The 27421-nt window shown below is 53.4% G+C and overlaps 3 protein-coding genes across 5 annotated transcripts; 1 reads left to right on the forward strand and 2 right to left on the reverse strand.

The window, feature by feature from the left end:
- Nucleotides 1-90: 90 nt before the first annotated feature.
- On the reverse strand, nucleotides 91-5984 carry SRPX2 (sushi repeat containing protein X-linked 2). 2 transcript variants are annotated; one of them, XM_015860374.3, is made up of 11 exons: nucleotides 5549-5984; nucleotides 5219-5458; nucleotides 3445-3531; nucleotides 3169-3360; nucleotides 2862-3038; nucleotides 2345-2471; nucleotides 2112-2233; nucleotides 1826-2005; nucleotides 1553-1686; nucleotides 1357-1478; nucleotides 91-992 (listed from the first exon to the last, which is right to left on the reverse strand). In XM_015860374.3, exons 2-11 carry the CDS (start codon nucleotides 5286-5288, stop codon nucleotides 812-814), a joined length of 1392 nt encoding a protein of 463 aa, XP_015715860.1. In that variant the 5' UTR covers nucleotides 5289-5458; nucleotides 5549-5984; the 3' UTR covers nucleotides 91-811. The 2 variants fall into 2 exon arrangements, with proteins under 2 accessions (XP_015715860.1, XP_015715861.1); XM_015860375.3 differs by having other exon boundaries at nucleotides 5561-5731.
- A 695-nt stretch (nucleotides 5985-6679) lies between these two features.
- Nucleotides 6680-26156, forward strand: TSPAN6 (tetraspanin 6). Of its 2 annotated transcripts, none has more exons than XM_085544576.1 (8): nucleotides 6680-6802; nucleotides 6910-7098; nucleotides 7186-7260; nucleotides 7830-7928; nucleotides 8390-8545; nucleotides 9175-9258; nucleotides 11109-11207; nucleotides 24763-26156. In XM_085544576.1, exons 1-7 carry the CDS (start codon nucleotides 6716-6718, stop codon nucleotides 11175-11177), a joined length of 759 nt encoding a protein of 252 aa, XP_085400702.1. In that variant the 5' UTR covers nucleotides 6680-6715; the 3' UTR covers nucleotides 11178-11207; nucleotides 24763-26156. The 2 variants fall into 2 exon arrangements, with proteins under 2 accessions (XP_085400702.1, XP_015715864.2); XM_015860378.3 differs by lacking the exon at nucleotides 24763-26156 and adding an exon at nucleotides 11580-12360.
- On the reverse strand, nucleotides 14591-22277 carry TNMD (tenomodulin). Its single transcript, XM_015860377.3, has 7 exons — nucleotides 22006-22277; nucleotides 21778-21912; nucleotides 19025-19165; nucleotides 18028-18129; nucleotides 16043-16196; nucleotides 15023-15192; nucleotides 14591-14948 (listed from the first exon to the last, which is right to left on the reverse strand). Exons 1-7 carry the CDS (start codon nucleotides 22051-22053, stop codon nucleotides 14739-14741), a joined length of 960 nt encoding a protein of 319 aa, XP_015715863.3. The 5' UTR covers nucleotides 22054-22277; the 3' UTR covers nucleotides 14591-14738.
- Nucleotides 26157-27421: the final 1265 nt, after the last annotated feature.

The raw sequence follows: 27421 nt of genomic DNA on the forward strand, positions 1-27421 counted from the left end.
GTGCTGGCTCTGGGACCCAGGGGCAGAGAACAGACCAGCTCATGCTCCAGCTGTTCAGTCATAGGGAACACTGGTGGGGCCATGCTGAACTGACCTTTTTCTACAAATTTATTAATTTCAAGGTGATATTCTACTGCCAAAACATTTCCCAGGAAGGGTGCCACGATGCTGGGTGTAAGGAGAAGCAAGTAGATTATGAGCCTCTGTACTGGATGTCTGTTACTGTCTTTGCTGAGCATGGGGCCATTTGCTTCTAATGAAGGCGTTTGCTGGCTCTGGCAGGAGCCTGGCATCAGTGCCTGGCCAGCAGGGCTGAGCCCAGGCAGGGACAGCGTGAGTTTAAGTTGTGTATGGTGTGAGGACGGCCACAATGAGGGTGAAGCTGCTGCAAAAGAGGTATCTGTAATGTCGCCCTGCCTGCTCTCCTATCCCTTTTCTGCTCTGGGAGCTTTCACAGGGTATGGAGCACGCACTCAGCTGTGGTCTCTCCTCCTGTTGGGCTCCTATTCTCCCTCCCTGCCCTGGGGTTTGAACAGAGAAAATCCAGCATGTCCTGTTGTGGTCCTGCCTGAGGCTGAGTCAGGGTTATGTCCAGAGGGTACTCCTGGCTGTTGTGCAGTGACTGCTAGCGTATGGCCCCTGTCTCATCCTTGTCCCTGCTCCTCTCCCTGTGCCAGAGCAGCCTGAGAGTGGCTCCCTTCCTCCTGGAAGACCTTGGCACCCTAGTCCTCCTCTACTGTGGGCGACTAGAAAAGCAGAAAGGAAGCTGTCCGTCCTCCAAGGCATGTGGCAGGGGTCTCCCCTCGCTGCCTCAATCACAGGGGTCCCCACGCTGTGCCCGCTGGGCTGCCTCCTGCTCACTCAGCAGGTAGGTGTCAATGAAGTCGAAGAGCTCATCGGGGCTGATGGGCAAGATGTAGCGCTCACGGTCAGTGCCCGCTTTGTCCAGGAGCACCACGTTGAAGTGGGAGCGAGTGAGGTGCAGGAACTGCCTGGGGGAGCAGAAGGGAGCTGATGGTCAGGATTGAGAGTCCCTAGCTTGGAGCATTCCCACCCCACACTGCTATGGTCAGGTACTCCTGAGGGTGGTGGCTTCCACCTCTTCCTCAGGGCTGTAAGCTGCCAGGAGGGCCTGGTGTCTCTGTGTCTGGACTCTGGGCACCGAGGACAGGCTGAGGGCATCCTTAGCCTCAGTGCAGCAGAAAGGAGAAGCCTGAAGAGGCAGACTCTTACCAGTCCCCAGGGTTCCCCCTGTGTCCCTGTTCTTACAAGACACCTGCCCTGACTCTTTGGGATGGCCCCTTCCAGCTGCTCCTGCTTGAAGGGTCACGTATCCCACCCCCCGTCCCCTGGTACCTGAGCTCTTCTATGATGCCGACAGACAGCTGGTGCTCCCGGATGCGGCCCACTTCATGTGGGGGCTGCCCCACCAGCTCAATGATGGTAACATGACGCAGGTCCAGCCCGCAGGTGGCTTGCTGCAGAGGAGGGGATGTGGTGGTGAGTACGTGCCGATGGAGAGCAAGGAGGGGGAAACAGCACGTTGGCTCACCTGCAGCATGGAGATCTGCATCTTGTAGTAGCGGTTAGCAGAGTCGGGTGCTGAGATGACAAGGAGCCGGCGTTTCTCGTAGAACTGATCCAGCAGGCTGGCTGCTGAGTTCACAGCAGTGTTGATCTGCATGGCTGGGGCAACAAGAGAGTGTGTGAGCACAAGAAGAGTTGCTGCTTTGCACCCCTTCTTCCCCGGTCTTCCAGACAGAAACTCCCTTAAGCTTTGGGCATCTCTGCAGGTAGATTCCCTGCCTTGCCCTGCACCACTTACGTGTACAGAGGGGCTGGGAGCCTGTCCATTGCTGGGTGGACTGGCAGACCCGCAGGGAGGTACCCTGGCGCTCATAGCCCCCATCGCACAGATACTCGCATGTGGCACCATAGTTGTTGCCATCAGAGGTGCAAGACAGGTAGCCGTGTTGCGGAGGCTTCAGGACAGGACAGCGTCTCACTGCGAACAAGGAGGCCAGGTGAGATCAGACTAGGGTTAGAAGGGCACAGGCCCAGTCCTGGGTATGCAGAGCAGGGAGCCTGCAGCCCAAAGGAGCCTGTTTCACCTTGGACACGGATCCTGAACTTGCAGCTGGCTCGGTTGTATGCCTGGTCATAGGCAGTGTAGCGGATCACGTGCTCTCCTTCAGGGAACTCAGATCCAGGCTCTGGACCCCGCAGTGTCACTCTGCACTCAACAGATGGGTTCTCTGTTAGATGCCCCAGGAGAGGCATTCAGATGGCACCCAGTGCAGCCCCCAGCCCTGGATGGTGATACCAGCACTGCCTCTGCGCTCACCTCTTGATGATGCCATCAGCAGAGTCCTTCACACGAGGCGGATCCCAATATACTGTAGCAGTCAGCTTGCCTGGTTCTGCTATCCGCTCACGGGACTCAGGGCAGCGGATCTTGGGAGGTTCAACATCTGCCCACAGGAAGAAGGAATAAGCTTGGGGAACAGCTGAGGCTGTGCTATGCGAGTAGGATAACGGGCAGAGGAGGACCCCAGGTGCCCAGTGATCCCACAGCTGCTGAGCACAGCCTGGCACTGGAGCAAGCAAAGCCTGATGCAACGTTAGCATTGAGTGACCAGGCTCAGCCTCGCTCATGGAATGCTGCACTTTCTATCAGCCTGAGCTTTGTGACTAACAGCACCTTAGGGAGCAGCAGGGCCTACGGTTCTTGAGCAGAGAGGTGCAAGGCACCAGCACTTGGTCAGGCACTAGAGATGCTATCTGCAGGCAAAGAGAGGATGGAGGGTGCCCATTCCTAGAGATCACAAACAGCCTGGGAGGACAGTAGGGTGAGAATTTACCTACACAGACTGGCTCGCTCCCACTCCAGCGCCCATCTTCCATGCATATGCGGCTTCGGTCGCCCTCCAGCTGGTAGCCGGGTAGGCAGGTGTAGTCACAGCGGGAATCCATCTGCACCCCGGCTGAGCAAACATAGGAGCCCCGCAGCACCGCTGGCAGCACGTGGCATCTGATCTCTAGGCCAGAGAGAACAAAGAGGGGAGGGAAGTGGCTGGGCTGGCTGCCTAGTTGTGCCAGCAGGCAGAGACTCGGGGCTGGCAGTGCCCAAGGGGAGGCCAACAAGCCTGGTGAATGGGATGCACTCACGTCGGCAGTACGCCATGCCAGACCAGTGGCGACTGGGTAAGCACTGCACAGCACTGCGGCCCACCAGTCGGTAGCCACGGGCACAGCTCAGCTCACAGCGTGTCCCCAGGCTGCTGCGGTAGTTGCCCCCCCGGGGTGAGTAGCAGGTCGCCTCTCCACGGTAAATGTTCAGCGTGGCACACCATTGAGGCACTGCAGGGAGAAAAGGGGTGAGGGATGCTTGGCCAGGCCTTGGTTCCCTCAGGGACCTGAGGGAAAGGTTTGGGATGCTGTTACCTCGACGATAATCCAGAGCAGGTTCAGGGGGTGCTTCTTCCACATATACTTCATTGGTGTGGCTCTCAGCAGTATAGTAGCCAGACCCTACAGAGCAGGAGTGAGATGAGAGCACTGTGTGACATTTCATGGCCACACATAGGTGGTGACTCTGCCTCATGCAGCAACACAGTCCGGTCCCAAACTGTCCCACAGTTCCTTAGAGAGAGATCCCACCTCTGGGCAGACTTTGCCTTGCTGTCCTAGCACTTCCAAGCTTGGAGCAGAAGGGTTAAGCAGGGCAGACAGTGAGCCTGCAGGCTGGCAGCAGCCGCAGACTAAACATCCCCAAGGGCAGACGTGGTTACTGCAGTAAGTGGGTGCTGGCCTAGCTGAGACCCCTGGCCTTTCGGTGGTCAGGAGGGAAGGAAGGAAACCTCCCTCCTGCCTGTCTGAGCACAGCAAGGGATGAGAAGCATGGCAGTGTGCTGGAGTGAAGGATGAAGTTGCTGGAGGAGCTTGCCTGGTGCTGCTGGCCTTGCATCATCCCTGCTGCGGACAGTGACTCCTGGCACAACAGACAGGGACAGCCTTGCACCAGCCCTCTGCCCTTCCCACCACACCAACTCCAACACCCCCATGGTGAAGTGACCGGTGGGGCAGGATGAAGGAGTGGGGGCTGGGGAAGAAGGCCTGCATGCAAGGAGAGCTGGCACTGAGCCCTGCAGCCCCCTGGGCCCCGCAGCGTGCTGTCCGGCTGCGGCATTCCCCAGCACTGAGCTCACATTTCCGCCCCTTTTCCAATGGCCTCCCCAGCGCTGCCCCCTCCTCACTGTTCCCACTGCTGCAGGACCCCACCTCACTGCACTATGGTAATTTTTTATGCATCCAAAGGGACAGCCCCTGGTAGTACCCATTGCCCCTTCCCCCTACCCCTGCTTTTGGGAAAGGGGAGTGTAAGCTGAAGCCGATCCAACCAGCAGCTCCTAAGTCACGTGGAGGAAACTTTATTACACATCTTTCCAACAAGAACTTTTTACTACAGTGCGGCTCCCCATCGCTTCCCACAAACTCGTTAAGTCACCCACTTGTTCCCACAAAGCCTTTTATCCCCGTGCCCTTCCCATGCCGGCTGGCGCCAACGCAGGATGGCAGCCCCAGAGGAGCTGAGCATGGGGTTGGTGCACTGTGGGTCGGTGTGGCTCCCCACAGCAAGCAGCTGCCTGGCTGGTAAGACAATACAAGGCAGTGATGCTCCCCTGCCAACATGCCGTGTATTTGCAGATGTTCATGGCATGGCATGGTAGGCACTGCCCTGACCATTTCAGATGGGCAGGAGCATCACTGGAGGCAGCAGGGGGAGGGAGAAGAAACAGGGAAGGGAGAATTCCCCCGCAAAGAGCAGTACAAGGGCTTTTCCCTGAGGCTGAGCCAGAGCTGGATCCCAGCCCAGCTGGGGCAGGGTGCAAGCGTGCTGTGGGGAGGGGACGTGACCTGATTGGGGTCAGAGTGCTTCAACCAGGTCAACATCTGCTATCTGATGGCTACAGCAGCAGGGAGTCAGGAGAAAAGTTCTACTGCCATAAGTGAGGCTGTGACAATGAGGTCAAATGTTTGCTCATCTCTGGGTGCTTCCCAGCCCCACAGCAGCGTCCCCCTTCCCATAACCCCACTGTGTAGCAATGCTCTCCTGGCCTTACCACGCAGGGACTTCTCCTCACTCCCATCACTCACCTCCTCCCCTCCCTGCCCTGACACTCATTGCCCCACATGCCGGTGCCACCACGGTGCTCACCTTCATGCCACGTGGCCGACACCAGCCTGGTGAGGAACACCAGCAGGACGGGTGCTGCCTCCTGTGCCATGCCAAAGCCGGACAGCCCCACTGTGCTGGGTGGGGGGCTGCCGGAGCCCCTGCGGGATGGAGCCGGGGCTGGGGGCAGTGCTCAGCTCCCTCCGTCGCTGCTCTCCGGCTCGTGCTCCTGCTTTGGCTGTGCTGCCTCTGCTGAGTAAATCGACTTCTCCCCTCCGCTGCCTGTCCCAAACATTCAAAAGGCATGAGTCAGGCCCCAAGCGATGAGATTGTCAAAAAAAAAACCACCAATAAATCCTAAGGATTCCTTACTTTTCAGAGTACCTTCTGCTTTTCCAAGGCTCTAAAAGCTTTTCAGATGTTTCCTCGCCAGCGACAGAGCCAAGAATCAGTCTTCAAGCAAAGGAGAACGGAGGAGCTTCCACCACCAGCTCCAGACTCCTGGAATGGGAGCTCCAAGGACAAACCGCAGCGATCATGGCCCTTTTTTCCAGCGGGGCAGGGCTAGAAGGGCTGAGAAATGAGGAAACCTCACTGCACGCTGTGGGGTTTGAAACCAGACCTGAGGCAATCGGTTCCAGCTGGGGTCTATTTTCCAGCTCCGGCTCAGCCTCTGTGAAGCAAAGAGAATGAATGGTGCAGGCTGGGGTCTGCTGCCTGGCACTGAGGGGTGGGATGGGGCCCGGCAGGGGATCTGTTCTGGCGCAGGGTGCAGACGGGAAGGCCTGGCAGGCAGGTACAGGAGCTGGCACGGAGCACTGGGCAGCCTGAATGTGCTAATTATGTGACGGCCAGACTGGTAAGTGTGCTAATTAATAACACAGCTGCGCCGAGATGGACAGATCCCATCTCCCAGCAGCTCTCCCTGTGGGCACGTGTAGTGCCCGGCACTGGGCGCAGTGTTGTAGGCACTAACGAGGCAGAACCCTGTTGTGTTTGGGGATGGGGAGATGCTGTAGGTATTAACGAGGATTGGGGCTGTGACATTGTTAGTACCTCCCCCCTGTTCAGTCCTAACCTAGTGATGTGCCTTGGGCGCGCATTTCAAACGTACACTCTAGGGGGCGTAGACGAAGTGATTAAGGTATATAAGGTGTTAATTACTCCTAATAAACGCTATTTTGCCATCTTGATGAGTGGCTTTTTGGCCCTGGGGGGTGGGGGTGGGGGGGTAACGCATGGAAGCACGCAGCAACAGCGCAGTGCGAGGGGACGGGGCAAAGCCCACCCTATAGAGCCCAGCAGGGCACGAGGAGGGGTCCCACTATGGGAATTCACCCAGGGGGCTGGTTCTGCCCCCTGCAGTGCCCCACAGTGCCCTACAGCGGGCGTGCTCGGCTGTTTCCGTGACCATTCGGAAAACTTCGGGACTCTTCGGCAATGCCCGGCGGTGCGGGGCGGGCCGGGTCCTCCCCGACGGGGCGGTGCTCGGCTCGGCTCGTCGGAGCTCGGCAGGACGCAGCTCGGTCCGGTCCGGTCATGGCGTCCCCGTCGCGGCGGCTGCAGACGAAGCCGGTGATCACCTGCCTGAAGAGCGTCCTCCTCACCTACACCTTCGTGTTCTGGGTGAGCGCCGGGCCGAGCCCGCGAGTCCTCTCCCTTCCCGAGCCCCGCGGGTATATCGCGACCGCGCTGCCCTATCGCGACACGGCGACATTCCCCCTCTATTGCAGGTGTCGGGCATCGTGCTGCTGGCCGTGGGCGTGTGGGGCACGGTGAGCCTGGCCGTCTATTTCTCGCTGCTGGACGAGAAAGCCACCAACGTGCCCTTCGTCCTGGTGGGTGCCGGTGTCGTCGTGGTGCTGCTGGGCACCTTCGGCTGCTTTGCCACCTGCCGCGGCAGCACGTGGATGCTGAAGCTGGTAGGTGCTTTCCGAGGGGGGGGGGGTTAAAGGGAACGGTTCCCTTTGGGGCACCCGACCCATGTTGCCCTTCTCTCCTGCCCGCAGTACGCCATGCTGCTGTCCCTCATCTTCCTCATCGTGCTGGTGGCTGCCGTTGTCGGGTTTGTTTTCAGGCACGAGGTGAGTGTGCCCCTCATTAATGTGTAGCAATGGGGGCCGGGGACCCGCTTAGAAGGTTGGAGGTGCTGCTGGAGCAGCATTAGGGTGACTCAAGGGGGCCAGAGGAGCAGCTTGGTCCTGGTAAGGACCCATAAAGGCTCAGTTTGCTGGGGACAAGAGTTGTGTGTGCAGGGAGCTCCCCCTCTGACCAACCAGCGCGACTCTGGGACTCTCTGTCTGCCATTGAAATATCCTCTGAAACCCGTATATAAATGTTCTTTCCTTTCTGTTTTCTGTAAGTAAGGCTCCTGTGAGGGTTTCTCTGCTGTGGAGCAACCTGCTAATTGGGGGAGCTGGCAAGGTGTAGGGCTGTGTTACTGCACGCACGCTCCGGGCACCACAGAGACACCTCCTGCCTTGTAATAGTGTGTATAATTGCCTGGGTCAGCGGGGAATGCCTCCAGGCCATGACCAGAGTCATTCCTGCCATCACCAAGTGGTGACTAATGTGGGGCTGAGGTCCCAACGCGTGCAAGGGGACAGCACCACAATGTCCTCCTCACACGGCTGCTGAGACGTTTGTCTTGCAGATCAAGACAAGCTTTGAGAGCAACCTCAATCTGGCCTTGAAGAACTACAATGGGACTGCGGATCGTCACAGCGAGGCGGTCGACACCATCCAGAAAACTGTGAGTGCTCCTCTCTGCCTCATTGGATCGTGGTAGGGGCATCCAGGTGCATCTGCCTACCCCCTGGGTGTTCCTAGCTGGGTGTTCCCCTCCGTCGCTGCATTTGGTGTCCTCTTGCACAACAGGATGGTAAGAGGAGCCCTCAGAGCCCTCCTGCTGCTGCCTTGCAGGAAGGACAAGCAGCCACACATGGAAAGCATCTGGTCCAAGTTAGGGCTGATGAGGAGGGTCTCTGGAGTTATGTCTGGAGCACAAGCAGCCTCTGTTGCTGCATTTAGAGCATCCCGGTGAGGATCATAAGACTGCTAAGTTGGGGAGGAAGAGGTGCTGAGTAAGAGTCAGAGACCTTCCTGGATGGATGCTGGGATATGGAGTGTTGAAAGCCCAGGAGCTGCTGCAGGAATGCCTGTAAGGCTGGGGTACTGGCATCCTGATGTGACCATTCTTGCTTCTCCTGACAGCTGCACTGCTGCGGGGTACAGAACTACTCAGACTGGGAGAAGACCGAATACTTCACCCAGAAGGGAATCCCTCAAAGCTGCTGCAAGAGCCAGGATGGCTGCTCGGTGGAGGATCTGAGAGACCCAAGCAAAGCCAAGCAGAAAGTGTTTGTAGATGTAAGTTAAGCTCATAAAAATTCCCTGCAAGTTCTGGAGGTGGGGAAGGAAGAGCTGGTTGGATAAGAAAGGGTTTGGCCTTCACTTGAAAGGAAAACTTCTTCCTAAATGCACGCACCCTGTGGCTCAGGGATCCCTCTGGGGTGGGTATAGGGGGAGGATAGACAGGAGGGAGCCTTTCCTCCCACCTGCAGTCCCTCCTAGTCCTTAAGGTCAGGGACTGGCCTGACCCCACTGTTTGCACCTGGGCCTGTGCATTTCTGAGAACAGGAGAATAAGGAGGTAATTTCCTGGTCAAGTTCATTCTGTAGCGCTGACGTCTGTCAGCCGATGTGCAAAGTCCTGCTTGTGTGGTGAGCACAGGTGACATCACGGTGCAGGGAACACTGGTGATGTGTGCAGGGGTTACACAGGGTGCTCATCAGATGAGTCGCTTTGTTTATCCCACTGCTCACATGAAGAGAAAGCCAAGGGCGGTGCTGCCTTTGATAACAAGGGTGACAAGTCCTGCAGGGAGCTGGGGGTACTCTTTCTCTTGCACTAGGGTTCCACGGAGAGGCAGGTTTGTGATGGGGGTGGGGGAAACAGAAAACCCTGGACCCACGTGCTTTACTCTTCCTCTCCTGCAGGGCTGTTTTTTCCTGGTAACATCAACAATGGAGTCAAAAATGAGTGTTGTGGCTGGCATTTCCTTTGGCATCGCATGCTTCCAGGTAAATTTCACTTGCTACTGGGAACAGGAGCAGTGCAGAGTGAAGCCAGGTTCTATCCAGAGGCATTCAGTTTCTGTGCAGTTTGTGTACAAAAGGCACAGCCTTTCTCAGCCAGAGAAGAACAGCTCTTCCGCAGCTAATCTGTGTTTAACTTCACCACTGTGCAACCTCTAGCCTCTTAAACTCAAGGCTGCAGCACCTGCTCTGTCTCTCTGAGCCCAGGTTATTTGGGAAGAGCTCCTTTCTACAACAGACTTTGAGAAAAAACAAAGCAGCTGAACAGAGCTTGTATTGCTTTGGTTAAACTCCCTGCTTTTGCTGTTGGTAAGAGCCCAATTAATGCTTTTCCTTTTTCTACCTCATCTTGCCCCTTAACTATATTGGGCTCACTTTGGTGTGGCTGGGTCATTGGAGCACCTGTGTAGCATCCCCTGTGCTGGTAAATGGTGAGAGGACCTCATGCCCTGCACACCATCACAACTTGTAATTGCTTCCTCCCCCTCCAGCTCCTCAGCCTCCAGTTTACTTTATCCTGTAGGACACTTCCTGCACGGGTTTCGTGCAACAATGTGCGTAGTGTCCTGTAATCTGACAGGCTTTATCCCAGCAGGAAACGAGAGGCCTCTGCCCCTGAGTTCCTAGCTAAATTGGGCTTTGTGCACAGTGAATGCCGTGGTCTGGGTTTCCCAAGGAGCTGTGCACAATGGGGCTGAGCACTTAGGAAATCCAGATCTGATGTGTTGCGGCAGGGGCTGCAGGATGCATAGCTGGCCTTTATTTGTCTGGGTTTGGAAAACTTGCTCAACTCTGGATGCTGAGCAAGCTTGGCAGGCTTTCTGTTGGAAGAGAAGTGAGTTTGCTCTTTATGTAGTCCAGAAGCCACGGTGAGACCTTGGAGGCACAGGACCAGCAGGTAACAGCACTAGTGTGGGGAGAGGAAGGTATACACCTCGCTAAGATGTGAGCATGTCACACTGCCTGTCCTGTAATGAAAGCTGAATAACGTGGAGCAAGCAGGGCTATGGCTGCAGTCTGTGCTACAAGGAGCTCTCAGCTGTGGCTGAGAGAGGCCAGGAGCTGGGGCTGATCTCTGTTCCCTCCCACACTGATGTGAACTGAGCTGTGCTCTGCGTGGGGTGGCTGAGACGTGACTGACACACAGACGGTGAGCTGCCTGCTTCCCCCAGCTCCAGCCCTGCAATTAGCTTGGCTGACGCTGGGCTGGGGAATTGGAGCCATTTCCTGGTTTTTATCACTCATTCAGCAAGTCTTTGCTGTGTTGTGCAGCCAGCAGGGACCAGTCATGTAAATGTGCCTCTAACTTGGCTTGTATAGGTCAAACTCCTGCAGGATTCAGCTCTAAGCATCTGTGTGGGGCTGGAAGGCCACACTGTGATAACAGCAGCGTGTTCTGCATGTGTTGCTGATGTGAAACAGCAACCTTGATTCCCTGCTGCCCTTGAAGCCTGGAGAGGTGGTTGTGCAATTGGCTGTGACGCTCCTGAAATCTGTAATTTCTGAATTATTGTTATAACAGATTATTGTTATACAGTTACTGTATAACAATAGATGCTTCATAAAGCAGTATGTAAGAGGATGGCATGTGGAGCATCACTCACAAGGAGTTGTCTTGGTGGATACCTGCCAGGACCCTCTCCTTCAGTCTCTCTCCCTTACTTTAAAGTGGGGTGCAGCAGCCTGTGCTGTGGTTTGTAAATCCCACTATCTGTGCATGTTATAAAACTGAGATGTGAGTGCCTGATGTTACGGAACAATTGGTCAGGTTTTCCCACTAGAGCACCATGTCTTATTTTGGGCCACCTCTAGTGTGTCTTTCCTCTTCCCTTCAGTTGGTTGGTATCATCCTCGCCTGCTGTCTGTCCCAGTACATCACAAACAACCAGTACGAGATGGTGTAGCCCCTCTGGTGCACAGTGGCTTTGACTAAGGTACGTCTATCTGCTGACATAAGCCATGGCTTTGCTACACTGGGCTTTCAGGGTTGTTTGCATCTCCTAAACCACAAGTGGGTGATGTGTGTACTCCCATGGTGATGGAGGGGGTGGAAGTGAGGGGAAGTTATTTCATCTTTATCAAAAACAGAGCATGCAGATCCACCGTGGTCCTGCTGGTGCTGCCTGTGATGCTGTTGCATTAACCTTGGGCCTCCACCCCCGGGCTGTCTGTGGCTGTTGCCAGTGCCTCCTGCAGTGTGCTGCTGAGCCATGCAGGAGGGCATCTGCTAAGCCCTGTCTGCTCCATGGTGTATAACTCTGGACCTCTAAATGCTGTGTTTGTTAATGCTGTCTTCTGAATGGCAGGCATTCCTCCTGCTCGCTGTGTGGGGGAAGACCACACCACCTCCAGTTTTCCTCCGGACGCTGCTTCATGAAGTCTTGCTTTGAATTGACTGATCCTCTCCTCAGATAGCTCATCGAAACGAGTGCAACAGCTGTTCTGCTGCGCTCAGGGACTTGTCCTAACACTACTCTACTGTACCGCTGAGTGGGATAATTAGTGTAGCTGAGGTGGTTGCAGTAGCTGCACTCCTGCAGGTGCCGGGCTCTTCTTTCAGCTGTGCCGGAACAGCCGCTGCCACCATTCATTGCAGCCCTCGCTGGCTGCCCTGCTCCTGGGCAGGAGCTGTTCTCACTAAGTGCCTCCCTCGGGAAAGCTGTGCTTTCTCTCATCTCCAACCTCTATTCTCAGCCCTTTTGCATCCCCTCTCTGTTCAGCCTCAATTGCTGGCCACGTTTCTTCTTCAGATGGGGTTGTTGTCCCATTCAAGCAGTGCCTGCTTGCTGAAGCTCTTTGCTCAGCAAGCTCTCGGCTAGTTGCCAAGCTCTCATCGTCATGCTGGATTTTATATACTTTTTTATAGTTGTACTTTTTTAAAGTACGGGCTGTAGCCATTCTTTGTAAGCTGTAGCAGGGTTTGGTGATGTAGATCCTGGTGCCTTTACCTTGGTGTAGGTGTCCTTGCACCGAGTCAGCTGTGACTTGATCGTCAGTATTACATGCTGCTTTAACTCGTTTTGTGTATTGAGTAGAACTCTTTTGTCTTGAGACACAATAAATATTAAGATATTTTACTCTACAAAACCACCCTGGCTTTTCTATTAATCCCCTGGAAATTCTTCTCAAGTCTTTGCAAACAGCAGCAGCAACCCAGCTGCAAGGTAATGTGCTGACCCTGGGCCAGCTGGTGACCGCTGGGCCTCTGCAGCTCATGTTTCTCAAATACTCACCGGTGCCCTCGTGCTTACAAATAACTTTTGTAATTGAATTTGCTTCATAAAAAGCCTTGTGCAACTCTGCTGAAACAAAAAGCCTGGAGCATCTCAGCACAGGAACTGCTGGAGGAATGCAGGGGCTCCAGAGTTCAGCCCTGATGCAAAGTGTGTCCCTCCTGTGCTCAGAGCACAGCATGCCGCAGCACTGCTGGAGCCAGGAGATGTGGGTGGAAGCTTTGTGTGTGCTCACAGCTGCTCTTGTGCTCTCTCAGTGCAAGGCACTACTATGCTGAGTGGTGGTTTCAGGTGGTGCAGGAAAGCTCTCCTTGGAAGTGGGAATGTTTTCAGGTCACGGTCACCAACGTTGTGAGGGCTGTGGGGTGGTGGAGTGAAGCTGTGGGTGTGAGTGGCAGCCTTTTGTCATGCCCAACACCGTGTGGGATGGGGACAGGGGAGGTGTGGGGCAGCTTCACTGCTGGTGGGGGAAGCTGGAGGGAAACAGCCTGAAGTGCTCGTGTCTCTTTTGACCTCGCTGAATAAATCAAGCTGGTGTCAGCCCCTGGCTGGCTGTTGAGAGCCTCGTGGGTTTGGAAGGCAAGGCAGAGTGCGTCAGAGCATGGGAGCAGCTGCAGAGAGAGTGCAAGAGTGCAACTGATGGATGGAGACCAAACAACAACACGTGAGAAGCAGAGCTGTGTTTGAATACACCTTTCTTCTCGGTAAAGCCATGCAAAAGCAGGGAGACATGGAATGATTCCCGTCTGACTGGCTTTGGTGCCAGGCTGGACAGAGCTGCCTTTACCCTGCTGGCTTTTTACCTGTCTGGGTGTGCGTGCAGGCATGGGCTTGCATGCAAAACACTGCTCTGCTTAGCGCAGGTGGCTGTGGAAATGGCTCTGATAGAGACATCCTTGCTTGCGGGGGGACTCATCAGAAACTCCCGGCTGTCCCCAGGGATGGCTGTGCATGGAGCCCTGCTGCACCCTTTGCACGCACGGCTGAGCAGCTCAGCACGTGTCTGTGCCACACACTCGTACAGTCAGCAGTCCCGCAGGGAGCTCGCTGCCCTACCCTGTGCTGGGGGCAGCTTTCGATGAGCAGCGCTTGTTCCCTGGGTGACACGGGGAGGGCTTTGGCCAGTGACGCCTGTGGGGCGTCAGAGCCACTTGGCAGCATTCGGCTCCCAGGAGAGCTGAAGTCTCAGGATGTGGCTCGAACAGAAGGGCTGTGAGCCCCTGGAACGCTGCGGGGGATGCATGGGGCCAACCCGTGACCCGCTCTGTGCTTTGAGAGTCTTCTAAATCCTCAGGCTGAAAAAGAGAGAGGCTTCGGGGAGCTGAGCCGCCGAAGGACCTGAGGATGTTTTATTTGTCTAAGTCTAATCGCCACTTTGCTGATGCAGGGAGGGAAGGAAACGTTCACTCCTGAGCTGGGTGTTTGCCTGGGGCTGGCTAAGCGGCAGGCTGCTGGCCAGGCCCTGCCAGGAGCTGAACATGGGGATCGGGACAAGATGCCTGCAGGGACACAGCTCTGGGGACACACTGCACGTGGGGATGTGGAGCCTGAGGGGCTGCAGCAGCGTCTGCGATGAGAGCTCGGCACCTGCTGCTTGCTGATGTACATCCTCCTTTGCTGGAACAGCTGTTTTTGTGGGTGAAATCAAAAGAGAAAATGTGGGATTTTGGCTGTGAAGGCTGAGTGTCCTCCTCAGCGTGTCAGCAGTTTGAAGACTATTTTTTATCACTTGCATTGCAGGCTTTGCTTGTTTCTTGGCTGGGGGACAGCTAATGGCACTCAGGGCCATTTGCACCTCAGTTTCCTCCAGCATGGGTTGCCCATTTCCCTGCTGGCTCCTGCTTGGGCTCTGCATGCAGGGAGCCCTGTCACCCTGCAACATGTAAGGGGCACCATAGCTGAGGGGTGTTGTGTATTGTTAACAAGTGCTGGTTCTGCCAGGTGCACGCTGGGGACCCCAGCACGTTCCCAGCAAGACAACTCCCAGCCACCTGAGTTATGGCTGCTCACAAGGAGGCAGCCGAGCAATTAGATCACTCCTCAGACCCATTAAGCATCACAGGCTGAGATGAAACGACTTTCCATTTTCTTTGCAATCGCTCATATAGGACATTTATTGCTTGCCTCTCACCGCTCAGTGGGACGATGATGCCAGCCTGGCCCACCCCTCAGAGCTTGAGGTCCTGCAGCCTGCAGGCCTCTACCTGGGGGCTCAGTGGGTCCACACAGGGGCTACACCCGGCCCAGCATGCGTGCGATCCACCAGTTGCAGGGCATGATGATCCGGCAGATGACCCTGCCGCCCTGGTAGCAGTAAGGGTAGGGGTAGTAGCCCAGCAGCGGCTCGCAGACCCGCCGGCAGTAGCGGTTGGCGCGGCGGCACTGTGCGCAGCAGTAGCCCCGCTCGTCCCACAGTGGGTGGAACTCCAGCCCGTTCTCTGTCTGTGGGAGAGAGTCAGTTGTCAGTGCAGCCTGGATGCTGCTGGGTACCCCAGCACGTGCCTCCCCATACTCACATAGTCATTGACAGGCAGGTCCTCTTCTGTCAGCTGCCGTGCCCGGCGTTTGGGTCCTGGCAGGGCAGTCTCCGTTCCATGCTCACTGTCCCCATCCAGCCAGCTCTGGTCATCCATGAGCAGCCTGGTGTCATCTTCTTCTGTTCCTTCCAGGCCAGCCAGCTCCGGAGCTGTGGGAAGAACCCATATTTATAAAGCCCCAGCTTGGACCCTGTAAGGCAACATCATGCGGGGCACTTTCAACCCTTCTACAGTATCTGCTGGTTGTTTGGAAGGATAGAGTCATTACATTCAGGGAAGACCTCTGAGATCATCCAGTCCAACCCCAACCCATCCCCACGATGCCCATAGTCACATCCCTCAGTGCCACATCCCCATGGTTCTGGAACACCTCTGCTGACCCCAACACTCCCTGGGCAGCTGTGCCACTGCATCACTGCTCTTTCCAAGAAGAAATTTCTCCTAACATCCAACCTGATGCCTCCACAGCTACTGAGGAGGGAGGTGTCTTGGTTGAGGTTTTAAAAGAGCTCATTCTGATAGAAATGGCTTAGAGAGAGTGGGTAATTATACCAGCGGATCTCAGAGGCCACAACCTCTGAGAGGATCGTGTGGCAAGCAGCTGGAGGTGGCAGCCCTGTTGTGTGATTAAGAGGCGGATGGCTGCTCCTGCTCTGATGTTCATGTGGTGATAAGAATTTAGGTGTCCCAGTTTCCAGCAGCGCTGGCTTCCTTGCAGGTACAAAGGGGTTTTCTGCCTTGTTATGAGGGGGGAGGCCACTTTACAAAATGCAGAACGGTGGGGAGCCAGGGGAGATGAACACTTCACAGAGGGAACTGTCAGCCCATGCTATTACATTGGCCATATTCCCTCTTGGTTGTGGCAAGCACTGGGCTCATGTCTGAGACTTGCAGCAGGGCAGCAGGAGTGGGATAGTGGGAGAGGGGACATGGTAGGTGGCAGGGCTGCTCCCAGTGGTCACCCTGCAGGTGTCTGTGGGAGGAGATGGCTCCTTGTACCTGCTATCGGTGTTGGGTGGATCCAGTAGATGGTCACGTTTCTACAAATGTTAAAAATCTTGGAGCTCTTCAGGAAATCCTTGTTCTGAATGGGTTTTTCGCCAGGCACCCAGACCATGGACTGCTCAAAGTAGGTGGTGGTGATTTCTTCACCCTGAAGAAGAGTCAGATTTGAGAGCAGTGTGGTGATGGACCCTCAGCCCAGCTCAGCACCCCTCTTCTCCTTACCTCAGTGCACATCTCCACTCCAAGCACATAGATCTGTCTGCATCAGACCCTGGATTGGGGTCTCAGTAGGTTCACGCCTGACCAGCACCACCCCACTCTCACCTTCCTCCCTCCACTGTGCTGCAGAAGCCTTCTCCTTTGCGGTCCCCACCATCTGGATCAGCCTTCTGGAGCTCCCCAGCTCGTTTAAAACCAAAGATTAAAACATCTCCTCTTCTGCTTTGCTCTTACTACTTAATTTCTCTCTCCTTCTGCTCCCGATTTTGTGATCGAATGCTTTAATTTATTCCTCGCAGAAATTCTTTGCACGGCCGTATTCTGTAATTTATACCACATGTCTCTGCCGTTGCATTATCCCATGGTGTGTTTTGGCAGGCACTTAGGGAGGAGATATATAAAGATTATTGGATGGGTCTGTGCTGTGCTGTCTGCCAAGGCGGCGCGGTGGATGGTGCCGGTGGTGGCCCATAGAGCAAGCTGGCAAATGGCTTTTTTTCCTCTCCAGAAGGTGTCTGGAGCTGCATTTTTCTTTTATAGAATTTCCCCATATGGCTTCAAGAAGTCTTACTCAAGAGCCAGCAACACCTGACCGATTTTGAGTTGTTTGCAGCATTTTGCTAAGTGCCGTCCCATTGGGAAGGCGGCCTGGCAGTACTGGGGCTCCAGGAGGGATTTTCCCCAGTTCATGTGGGGTTTTTTTTACCTCCTTTTGTGCTTTCCCCTCCAAACTACAGAGAACCAGGGGAGGGAGGAGAGCAGAGATTGCTGCTGAAGGCACCGATTGTGTGTTTCCCAATTTCTCTCAAGGCAGCCAGGCTCCCCAGAAGAAATGGTAGATCTTAAATCTACATTTATCTCCCTGGGTTTCACATTTCAGCTCTCTACCTGGGGCAATGTTCTGCTAAAGACTGAAAAGTCGTATCCGTTTTATGGCGGTAGCAGGAAAGATCTATTAGCTTCTTATGGCATAATCAAAGAATCTGTGTCTCAGAATTTGGGTCATGATTCAGGGAAATGTTTCTGCCCACGCTTTATTCCAAACACATGTTCTGCTGGCACTTAATTTGCCATGGCTTCTGGGAAGGGGGGATTGAACTGACCCTCATCCTGCAAGTGGGCAGGCTTGAGGATGGGGCACATCTGCTGACCTCACAGAGCCAGCACGTCCCCCTCTAGAGTTCATCTATGGAGGTAGCACTATTTCCATGCTGCACATCAGGCGTGCACCTCGTCCCAGCAAGATGTGGTGGGTGATATTTAAAGGCACATCTGCAAAAGGGAGGCTTGTGGAGGCTGGGGCCATGCTGGCACACCATTTCTTTGTGCAGGATGGTGGCACTGCTTGGCCAGGCTGCATGCAAGTGGCAGAGCGCCTTCTCAAATCGCATTTTGTAAATGCGGCTGCTCTTTTAAATTCATTACTTCTGCCTCATTCTGCTGGAGAACAGGAGGCTCAGTTCTCGGAGAAAGCAATTTGATTGACTTTTTGGTGTTTGCTAATCCTGAGCTGCCTTGCGACCTTTTGACTACAACAGGATTATTGTTCTTGATCTTCGGTATTGTGCTGAGAGGTTTTTGTCCGTCGGCTGCCTAATCCCATCTTTTTCGACTTGTTGTTTTCAGAAGCAATCCTCCGCAGTAAGATCATTTCATGGAGCAATCACAACTCCTTATTTCTCTATCGCAGCCTGGTGCAGTGGGGCTGCAGTGACAACGCTGGGTGCCCCACAGATTTGGGTCCTGCTTTACCCACATACCTCCAGCTCAGGGATCTTGGCCTCTGTAGTCTCAGGTATGACTTTGGTCTGAGTTTTGATGAAGCACTTTTGAAGTCCCACAAAGAAGATGCCGGTTATTCCCTATAGCACCAAAACAAAGAGCAAGAAAGCAGTCACGGCGTAGCAGGATAAATAACAGCATCCTATGGGGAGTACAGCTGGATCAGAGCTTAGTCATATTTTTCCTGTTGATGTTTTTGTGCATACTCTGCTCAGCAGCAGTGCTAAGATGAACTAACAGATTCTCCTAAGGGATGTTGCATTTTATGGTTTGGGAGAATTGGGCTTTTCACAAATATTTTAAGGCAGGTAGTCATAAAATTCCACTTTGCTCCCCCTTTCCTTATAACTATCACGAGCTCTAGTTACCATAAATAAAAGTATGCAGAAGAGTATTTGACCGTTATGGTTATATGAACATTCAGCCCACAGTTCCTGCTAGGCTATTAGCTGAAAATTTTGCCATATGTCACCGCACAAGGTATTTCCCTACAAATTTTAATTAGGTTTCAGAGAGAGCCTACAACATTGTCACAAGGTTTTAATGCTCTCCAGACAGACAAATGTACTGGGTTTGGGTAGATTTATGATGATTGCATTCCTTTGCAGGGGTAAATCCAATAACTAGGTCTCGCTTTTAAAATGTATTTTGCTGGAGCTGAACCTTGCCACTATTAAAGCTTACGTAGGCACACATCTCCTCTCCTTTGAGAGTACGCCCAGGTGGTCTGCACATGGGGATTGCACTCTCTGATGCAGAACAAAACCATCCTGGAGCTTGCTCCAGCAACACCGCAGCATCCTAAGGGATCCTCTTGTTCCTATCAGAGCTGGACTGGGAAGCACATGTTGCATTTTAAGCACATGCTGGGTACCATCCCATTGGGGTGCAGGGTACTCCCATAGAGCATCCCCACAGCTCACAGCAAGGAGATGGGGTCTGGGCAGAGCTCCCCACATAACCGTGCTCACTCACATTCTTGAAGTCGTGGATCTCCAGGATCTCCTCACTGCCATTCCCACTCCTGAAGGTCTCCGTCCTGGTCAGTGGGTCGATCTCCATCACAATTTTCTTCTTCTCACCATGGCTGAAGAAGGTGTGCTCCATGTCGTAGACCTGAAAGGGACAGAACCACACTGTCTGAGCCCCCACTGCCTTTCTAGTCTTTCTTGTACCCCTGCATGGAGAGGCAGCTCCCAAGGCGGAGGGGCAGGATGGAGGCATGTGCTTGGCTATGGGATAATGGAGAACCTGAATAGGAACAGGTGAACATGGGGCTAGAGGATGCTCATCCCACACCCATTTGTGATAGAATGATAGAATCATTACGGTTGGAAAAGACCACTAAAATCATGCAGAACCATACGTGAATCCATCACCAGCATGCACACTAAACCACATCACTCTATGCCACATCTCCATGGTTCTGGAACACCTCCAGGGATGGTGACCCCACCACCTCCCTGGGCAGCCTGTGCCAATACCTCACCACTGTTTCTGAGAAGAATTTTTTCCTAACATCTTATATTTATGTTCCAGACTGGACTAAAACCCTGACTAAGGGACTTTGCCATCCCCTGTCCCCAGCTCGCTGGCTCCATCTCTGTGCCTTCTGCTTTCCCTGAGAAGTGCTTCCTCCTGTCTTGAGGAGGTTGGGGATTGCCTGCAGATCAAAGCCCTCCTTGAGGGCTTCTGAAGAGCTGCTGAGGAGCTGCAGGGTGTCACAGCCTGCTCCCTGGTGTGCTCATCCCCGCAGGGGGCCGGGGGAGCAGACCTCTCCTCCCTGCGCAGCAAGCCTGGCAGCCCTCCCGGCTCTGCGGACGCCAGGCCCTTAAAGGATGAGTAGTGGCAGATGCTGTTTGAAGCACAGAAGTGATCCTGCTGGCACAGCGAGAGCTGAGCAGAGTCTCTTTTCCCAATCAAATAGCAACGTGCAGAAGCAAAGGGCTTGTGCAAAACCTTTCTCAGGGTTTTCCGGGTCACCATTTTGCTACTGCAGGAGGATGTTGTGGTGCTGGAGCTGGCTGAGCAGTGCAGTAACTACTGGGTACCTTTGCCCCTGGTAAAAATGTGAAGAATGATGTGCTCCTTGGCAGTCGCCGGCATCTCCTGTTAGTCAGCAGGAGGCTTTTATAAAGATATATATATATGTCAATAGACTTTATGGTATGGAAAAAGTAGTGCAGAGCCTAAGGTGGCTGGAAGGCTGCCTGCTCTGACTGACAGCGTGTGCACGGGGCCATAAATCAGCTATAGGAGGGTACAATCCTCAGTGGTACCTTACTCTCAAGTTCCTCTCCATTTACAAAGACTTATTCATGCCAGTGCTGTGGCCAAATAACCCATTTGGGCTTGGCTTGCCCTGTGCTGCTCAGAGAGATGTTTTATAGGGCTAAAAATGATTCTTGCTTGCCCATGTGAAATATGTCCCCATATGTGTCCATGGTGAGTCCCTCGCTGATGGTTCCTGCCTGTGCTGGTGGTGCTGGGGCGATGCTGCCATGCTGTGGGTACCAGGGCTGATGCAGAAGGGCTTTCAGTGCTCCAGGTTCTCCCACGCTGCTGGTGGGGCTGTGGGAGCACACGGATGGCATTTTGATGTTGGGAGCAGGACTTTCCCCATCATCACTTTCCTTGTCAAGACAGCACAGGTGAAGCACCAGCATCACTTTTCTTGGCCATTTTTATGTCATTTGCATTGACATAAATGATTTTAAATGATTTTAAAAGGGTGAATGCCCACGTGTGAGCTCTGGGTGGTCTCTCCCTTTGGTCACTTGCTACCAGCAGCCCCATCTCCACTTGTTTTAGCCACATTGCCTTTGGCCAGTGCTGGGATTTTCCTGTACCTGACCCCTTGCCATTCCCTTGGTGTCCAAACTGAGTCAAAGCCCATCCCAGGGTCAGCACCACCCCGCTGGCTCACACCGTGCTTCTCGAGGAACAGTGGAGACTTTATAAACGTCTTGGCAAGAGCCCGGCCTCACATATGGCTTTTATTGCTTCTATTTGCGGTATTTATTTCTATGTGCTGATAAGAAGACAAAGCTGCTACTGGCGCCTGAGGGTCCGCGGGTTGGTGAGGAGCGAGGGAAGCTCACTGTAGGAAGGGGGATGTGCACAGGAAATTTGGAGCTGTCAGGAGTAGGGAATGAAACCCCAGCACAGTGCACCCAGGGCCTCCCAGCTGAGCACTGTGCATAGAGGGAGTGGGGAACGGAGGAGCTCAATCCAGTTAGCGGGAGCTCCCTCTCCAAAAGCTAATCCGTCTCACCATCCCCTCGCATTGCAGACACATTAAAGTAAGAAATACAATCCATGACAATCAATCACCACTGCGTCCTGGCTTTCTCTCCTCTTTATGCGGTGGCATAATGACTTTTCCACCGGTTTCTGGCAAGATAATTGAAATGAAATGGAAAATATTTTCTTACTTGTCATAAAATTTGCTGCCCGTGAAAGAGAGTAACTTTAACTCTTCGTGGTGCAGCTCCGTACCCTTTAATTGTCAGTTAGGAGAGGAATGTGGTGACAGAGAAAAAAGCCAACCCGTATAAAGTAAAAGCTAGTTATGAATAATACAAGGCTTTGTAAAAGACCCCACAAATCCCTGTGGTGTAAGCAAATGCATTTTGCAAACTTGCCTGGATTTCAGGACGCAGTTCAATTTAAGCAAGGAGGTTGGGGAGCTCAGCGCTCCGAAATGCTGCCCCATGGGCTGCACTTACTTGTCTGGGTGCTGGGTTCCACAGGTGTTTGGCACCAAAGAGCACGAGGATGAGAGCAATGAGCAGCACGCTGAAGAGCAGCCCGCAAACCCTGTACCTGGTGCAGGTCTTCTTTCGGGTCTTGGATGCTTCTGCCTAGATAAGCACAAAAGGACAATATCCAGAGTTCTGCCATCGCTCCCGGTGGGACGAGGACATGAGCACACGGGACGCACACTGCAAACTCACGTCCAGAAAGCGACAGTCCTCGGGGCTGTGCTGCGACGTCCCTCCCATGATCTCGGTGCTGGCTGCTCCCTGTACGCGAGGACGAGCTCTCGAGGTGGAGTTACGCAGCCTCTGGGCTGCACATGCAGTAAAGCTGGCTTCCTGCGGCTCCGATGACGGCTGCAGCCAGCATTCCCCACAGCCCGCCTGCCCTGGGGCTGGGACAGGAACACGGGTGGGCGAGAGGGGATGTCGGCATCTCGCAGACTGCGGGTGATTCCCATGTGATTGGAGATGAGCCCACGCTCAGCTCCACTGCACGGTGCCCATCGGGCCTCTTATGAGGTCCCAGTTAAAGGCTCCGGGGCTTGACCTTCAAGCGCTGCCCCTGCCCCCTGCTTTTCCCCCTGCACCACCCTGGATGTGCTCAGGCTGTGCTAAGGCTCCCTGGTCTCCTGTGGCAGTGGGGATGTGGATACGGGCACAGCAGCAGTGCAGGTGTGCCCGTGGGCAGGCATCCATGTGTGTGCGAGTTTCTGCACACACATCCGTGTGTACACATTTGCATTTGTGTGCACAAACATGTGTGTGCATGCAGATGTGTGCACATCCTGCCAGCACTGCAGGAATCTGAGCTCTCCCTGTGGAGGGCCCTGGCACCCCGCACTCACTTTATGTGGCTCCTGCATCACCCTGCAGTTCAGCCCAGCCTGGAATTTCCTGACTAGATGTTTTTTTGTACTTAAGAACAATTTCCATTTGTGGAAATCATCCCATCTCTTCATGGAAATGAACCCATTTTGAGGAGGGCTTTCAGGATCACTGTGCAAAGTCTCTGCTCTGAGCAGGACAGCAGCTCCCTGGTGCGGAGGAGCTGGCACACTCCCTTTTCTCAAGCTGTCTGTGCTAATAAAAACCCCAAGTGCGGGGATGCGCTAATTAAAACTGCACTGAAAGGAAGAAAAGCCACGTTGAAAACCCATGCTTGCTTTTGCTCTGCTGAGAAGCAGAGGAAGAAATGGCAGCACTGGTGATGCCAGGACTGCTGCTGGCCCTGCAGCTGCTGGCAGCCTTGCATGCGGGTGTCTTAACATGAGAGGCTGATGTTGACAAGTGGGAGACAGCAGGTTATTTGGGGAGGGAAAATCAGTTGTTTTTTCATGGACAGCAAATTGCAGCCAGGCTTTGAAAACATCTGAAATAGTTTGGAAACCTGAGTGCAGCAAATACGTGCAGCCACTGCAGCTCTATTTCCACACGCTGCCTTTCACAGTGAAGTTTCGCCTCTGAAGCTTTTGTTCTGAAAACCCAAGGAAGTGTTTTGGACTGAAAACATTCTTTGTTTTGTTGTTTATTTTCTTCCCTGTCAAAATTACTGCTTCAGAGACAAACTTCGGAGCTGCTCTACTGAAAGGCGGTTATGATTACAGGAAAGAATTACAGCAGAGCCGTTAACCAGACATAATTGATCCGCATCGCAGCCATCTTCACAATATCCCCCACTCCAGGCGCAGGAAACACTGCAAATACCACTCATAAACCAAATTAGGCATTATTATTTTATTACTGTTGTAAGGTAAATGTCAAGTTTTTTAATGACAATCAGCACAACTCCGGCAGGAGTCAGACGGCTGAATTAACTTGAAGAGGTGAGAACCTCCCAGGGCTGGAAGTTAATAAAGCTCAATTAATATCATCAGACATGAGGAGCAGGCAGAGGGATGGGGCTCCTAAACACACCTCTGTTCTCCATAGGGAGCTGTAGTGCTGCCCAGCCCCACGTTCCGGGTTTGGTGGCAGCAAAACAGCTTCTTAGGGGAAAATATTCAATGGCTGTAAGATGACAATTAGAGTTTCTATAAGTGAGCAGCTCTGGTGTAAATCTCCCATTGGCGCCAATGAAGAAGGAACAACCACTCATTTTCTTCGATGCTAACGAGCGCCAGTCTGTATGATGGGGGGGGGGGGGAATTTAATCGGATGTGAACTGAGGAATAGAAGCAAGGCTGATATTAATGTGTGGCTAATTGATACCCAGAAGAACATTTGGAATGATTAAAAGGCATCTGATTTCTGTACAGGACAATAAGAGGCGCATTGTCTCCTTTCCTTTCTGCACCTCTTGCTTCGATCCCTGTGTCTGGAAATGCCATACCAAGAAATTCCTCCCAGCCAGCACAGGGGTGTGAGAAGCAGGAATAAAAGCGTCCCCGAACCGCTGAGAGCAGCTCCCCGGAGCAGAGCAGCTCGGCCAGCAGCCTCCATCCAAAAACGAACCGTGATTAATGGGGTGCTCTTTGTTCTAATGAAAAACCCATTAAGGTCAGTGGCAGCATCTCGGAGCAGCACTAAACTGGAACGATGGAGACAGTAAAGTTAAAAATGAGCCATAATATTAATGTGGATAGTGAATTAATTGGGCAATTCCACAGGCAGTACGTAAATCACAGCGTTCCCCATGGGACAGGGATGCTCGTGGTGCTCACCATGGCATGCAGCCTCGGGAACCCCATACCCTCCAGCCACCACCACCTGGGGGCTGCCGGGGGTCTCCCCACAGGGCTGTGCCTCTTGCATTGGGTAGTCTTGGCTCTCTAACACAGCTCGTTAGCCACAGGGCTGATTGCTCTGAGCCCTTTCTGCTTCAAACGATCCCATTCTCTGCAACTTTGGGCAGATGAGAGGCCGCGTATCTCCTCTTATCAACCTGCCACACAGGGCCCTGTTGGAGAGAGGTTTCGGTAATTGGCCTATTCATCATTCATTGTTTATCTTAAGTTCACAGCGTGGTAGAAAACTCCGGAGACACACTTGATTCAAGTTAAGGAACTTAATCATCGTGACAAAACCACCCGGGGATTTGAGCTTCATGCGTGTTGCTCTCAGCTGCAGAGGATGCTGGGGGCTGACAGCCCTCACTGAGGGATGGGACAGATGAGCTCACGACGGTCATTCCAAAGGAGCTGCTCAATGATTGCCATCAGCATGTGCTTCTCCTCGCTCACCCCATGAAAACCCCATGTCTCAGCACCACTCCGGCTCCCTCATCAACAGAAGTTATTAACAGGATGGAAGAACTTCATCCAAATGCTGGTTTAATCTTGATAAATAACTGTGTGGATGGGGCTCTGGGCAGCCTGATCCACAGGTGTGTGGCATCCCTGTCCACAGCAGGGGGCTTGGAGCTCAATGATCTTTAAGGTCCCTTCCAACCCAAGTCATTCTACGTCTCTATGACAATTTAATGCCTCTGTCCTACTAGATGTTCAATGTTTCTTCAGAAACACTTCCTCATGCTTGAGGCTCTCCATGCCTACAGGACAAATGCAAGCTGCATTGTACACCAGGCTCTGAGCATCTGGGATGCAAAGACCAACATCATAATCCCCAGCCATTTGAAGTCAGTCCTCCCAGTAAGGAGCTACTTCCCATCAGGAGTGCTAAAATGTAATTGAAAGCTACACGTGTGTTGGTGTCACACAGAAAGCCATTTTATTTAAGATATTTTAAGCCTGAAAGGGTTGTTACGATTCAAAGCAATGTTGCAGAGCTGCTGCCAGATGTGTGCACAAGAGGATGATAACATTGGCTGCCTGTTGTAATGTGGGCATCTCTCAGTATGGAAGAAATTCTTTACTGGGAGGGCAGTGAGGCTCTAGTACAGGATGCCCAGCGAGTGTGGGGGCTCCAGTCCTGAAGGTGCTCATGTCCAGGCTGGATGGGACCCTGGGCAGCCTGAGCTGGAGGGGACAACCTTTCCTGTTGCAAACCCACACCTGTTGGGTGTATGTAGGGAGTGGGGTGGGGGCTGCGGGGGCACTGCTTGGCTCAGAGGGTTGTTATCATGGGTAGGGAAGTCTGGGAATATGGGACAGCAAGAACTAGTGAGAGGTGACTGAGAGCTCTGATGTCTGTGGATGAGGTGGGCTGGCTGCAACCTGCATGAAGCTGAACACTGGGATTTGGGTTTGTGCCCCTTGGCCAGTGTGTGGGGATTCCCAGGAGAAGTCAGCTGCAGGGATCAGGTTCTGCACGTGTGTGCTTTTGTCCTCCCTAAAGAAAGCACATTTTTCTTGCTTACTGGGAGTTCCTGTTTGTCATTTTTATAAATCAGTGTTTATTGGCCTAATTATTGTAAATGCAGAGCCCAATAAAGGTGACTGTGATTGCAATATCTGGTAATGAATTTTATAACAAACCTGCTGAGCTTGAAAGCTGCCAGCAGGAGAGACATTATGTCAGGTTAATGACAGAGAGGAGAAATGCTCCCCACTATGCTTTTTCCAGAGCATGAAGGACCTCTGGGGGAGGCTGCTGAGGTCCTGCAGGGTCCCCTTGTGCTGCACCCCAAACCCTGTGCTGCTCCCCCATAGCTGTGTGATGGCACGTTAGGCATCAGGATGGGGAGGCACGACCCTGCCAGGACTCAGCCCTATGCTGGACATGTAGCCATGAACCAGCAGCACCCAGAGGCGCTCCTCTCGCTTTTTCAGTTCCCCATCTGCCTTAATCCCACCATGCAAATGCCAAACGTGAGGCACTGGGAAAGCAGCTTAAACAGCACCTAAAGCTAGCTCAACTCAAACTGCTGTAAATAGATTAATTTAAAAAAATCAATTGAGCTCTGCAGGGGCAGATTTTCCAATAGAGATGCACATCAGCACTCTGGTGTCTGCTCCCGTCTCCTGCCCTGTTGCGGAGAACAATGTCCCCTCCCTGCCCTGATGCCCTCAGCTTGTTTGGCCACATGTGGGGCTGCCCCACATCCACCCCAGCCCACTCCCTGTGCATCCAAGAAGTGACTTTGCTGGGAAAGGAGTGCTGCTCCTGCAGTGTGGTGGTGAGGGACAATCATGGGCTGCTTGGGAGTGCTTAGGAAGTCCCATGTGGTGATGCTATTAAATATGATCACAAGCACGTCTGATCTCCGGCCAGCACCAAGCTCTGCTGTTTCCCAAAGTCTCCCAGTTTGGATCTGGATCTGCATTTCAAAGCTACAAATGCTTGGCTCTGAGCTCTCAGCCTGTTACAGCTGTCAGCTCTGTTGAGCCCGGGTCGGTGCTGTTCTTGGTCTGGTCTGTGCCACTGCAGGGATTGGGATGACTCTGCCAGTTGGGATCAGACCAGAGCATGGCTTCATGCTGCTCTGTGCTGGGCTGGCAGGGTTTGACTATCTTTTCCACCAGCAAGAACCTTGTAGAAGAGAAGAATGAAGTCTGGAAAAGGACATGTTTTCTCTTGAATAATGCAGAGAAATACGGAGGAGGAGGTTGTACAAATGTGATTTAGCCCTTTGTCCCTGTGTTATTTGCTCCCAGTCATGAGCGTGCCTCATCTGTGTCCCATGGGCTGGGGGAATTGCTTGCCCTCTGCAACGTGCAGGTGCTCGCAGGCACGGAGCCTTCTCTCCCAACTGCCACCAAGGGGCTTGAGCCGC

The sequence above is a fragment of the Coturnix japonica genome, chromosome 4, assembly GCF_054131305.1.
Source record: "Coturnix japonica strain WE chromosome 4, WE-NBRP24, whole genome shotgun sequence".
Taxonomy (NCBI): Eukaryota; Metazoa; Chordata; class Aves; order Galliformes; family Phasianidae; genus Coturnix; species Coturnix japonica.